Source organism: Mus caroli, chromosome 4 (assembly GCF_900094665.2).
Source record: "Mus caroli chromosome 4, CAROLI_EIJ_v1.1, whole genome shotgun sequence".
Taxonomy (NCBI): domain Eukaryota; kingdom Metazoa; phylum Chordata; class Mammalia; order Rodentia; family Muridae; genus Mus; species Mus caroli.
Genome location: NC_034573.1, coordinates 37,853,987 through 37,855,177, shown reverse-complemented (window position 1 = coordinate 37,855,177; position 1,191 = coordinate 37,853,987). Strand labels below are relative to the sequence as shown.

Here is a 1,191-nt window from a genome sequence, read left to right as displayed (position 1 = left end):
TGTGTGCTCCTGGGCATGATGGCGTTTGATCGTTATGTGGCCATCTGCAACCCCCTTAGATACCCTGTGGTCATGAGCAAGGCTGCCTATGTGCCCATGGCTGCCGGCTCCTGGGTATCTGGAAGCATCACTGCCACAGTTCAGATATCTTTAGCAATGACACTGCCCTTCTGTGGGGACAATGTCATCAATCACTTTACCTGTGAGATCCTGGCAGTCCTGAAACTGGCCTGCGCTGACATCTCCATCAATGTCATTAGCATGGCAGTGGCTAATGCAATGTTTTTGGGGGTCCCTGTCCTCTTCATCTTTGTCTCCTACATCTTCATACTCTCCACCATCCTGAGGATCCCCTCTGCTGAGGGGAGGAAGAAGGCCTTCTCCACCTGCTCTGCCCACCTCACCGTGGTGATCGTCTTCTATGGGACCATCCTCTTCATGTACGGGAAGCCCAAGTCCAAGGACCCACTGGGGGCAGACAAGCAGGACCTTGCAGACAAGCTCATCTCCCTCTTCTATGGGGTGGTAACCCCCATGCTGAACCCAATCATCTACAGCCTGAGGAACAAGGACGTGAGGGCCGCTGTGACAAACCTGGTGGGCCAGAAACACTTCAAGTGGTGATGTTGCATGGACCTTCATGGTCTTTGTTTCCCTGTATAATATTTATTAAAGATTATACAATAAATCTCAATGCTCAGAAGAGCTCTGTATGAATAGGTAATTCTCCTACCTCATTCTAGAAGGAATTCCTCAAATTTTCATAGTCATTTCATTGAACACTCTGGATCTTATACATTGTTTTTAAAGACTTTTTAAAAAATTATTGATGTGTTTCTGTGTGAGTTCATGTGTACCATATGAATGCAGGGATCTATAGAGGCCAGCAGAGGGCATCAGGTCCCCCAGAAGTTACAGGAGTCACAGGTGGCTATGACTGCCCTGTGGGTGCTGGGAACTGAAGCGGGTGCTCTACAAGTTAACCACTGAATTTCTCTCCAGCCCCGGGTCTCACACTTGTTCATGGATACTCACCTCACAGGCCAAGAAATAATGGCCAGGGAGAAGCTATGGCTCAGGTCTTCCCTTCACTGGCGCCTCAGGTTTTCTACAAACATTCAACCATAGTTAATGAGTAGCCACTCTCCTCTCCCTCCCTCCTTCCCTCCCTCCCTCCCTCCCTCCCTCCCT

At 49.3% G+C, this 1,191-nt stretch overlaps 1 protein-coding gene across 1 annotated transcript in view; it reads left to right on the top strand.

The window, feature by feature from the left end:
• The window catches only part of LOC110292991 (olfactory receptor 13C7-like), a 1,072-nt gene extending 448 nt beyond the window's left edge, over positions 1-624 (top strand). Inside the window, exon 2 of the mRNA XM_021160716.1 lies at positions 82-624. Within this exon, the coding sequence (XP_021016375.1) occupies positions 82-624 (543 nt within the window). The remainder of the gene's footprint in view (positions 1-81) is intronic.
• Positions 625-1,191: the final 567 nt, after the last annotated feature.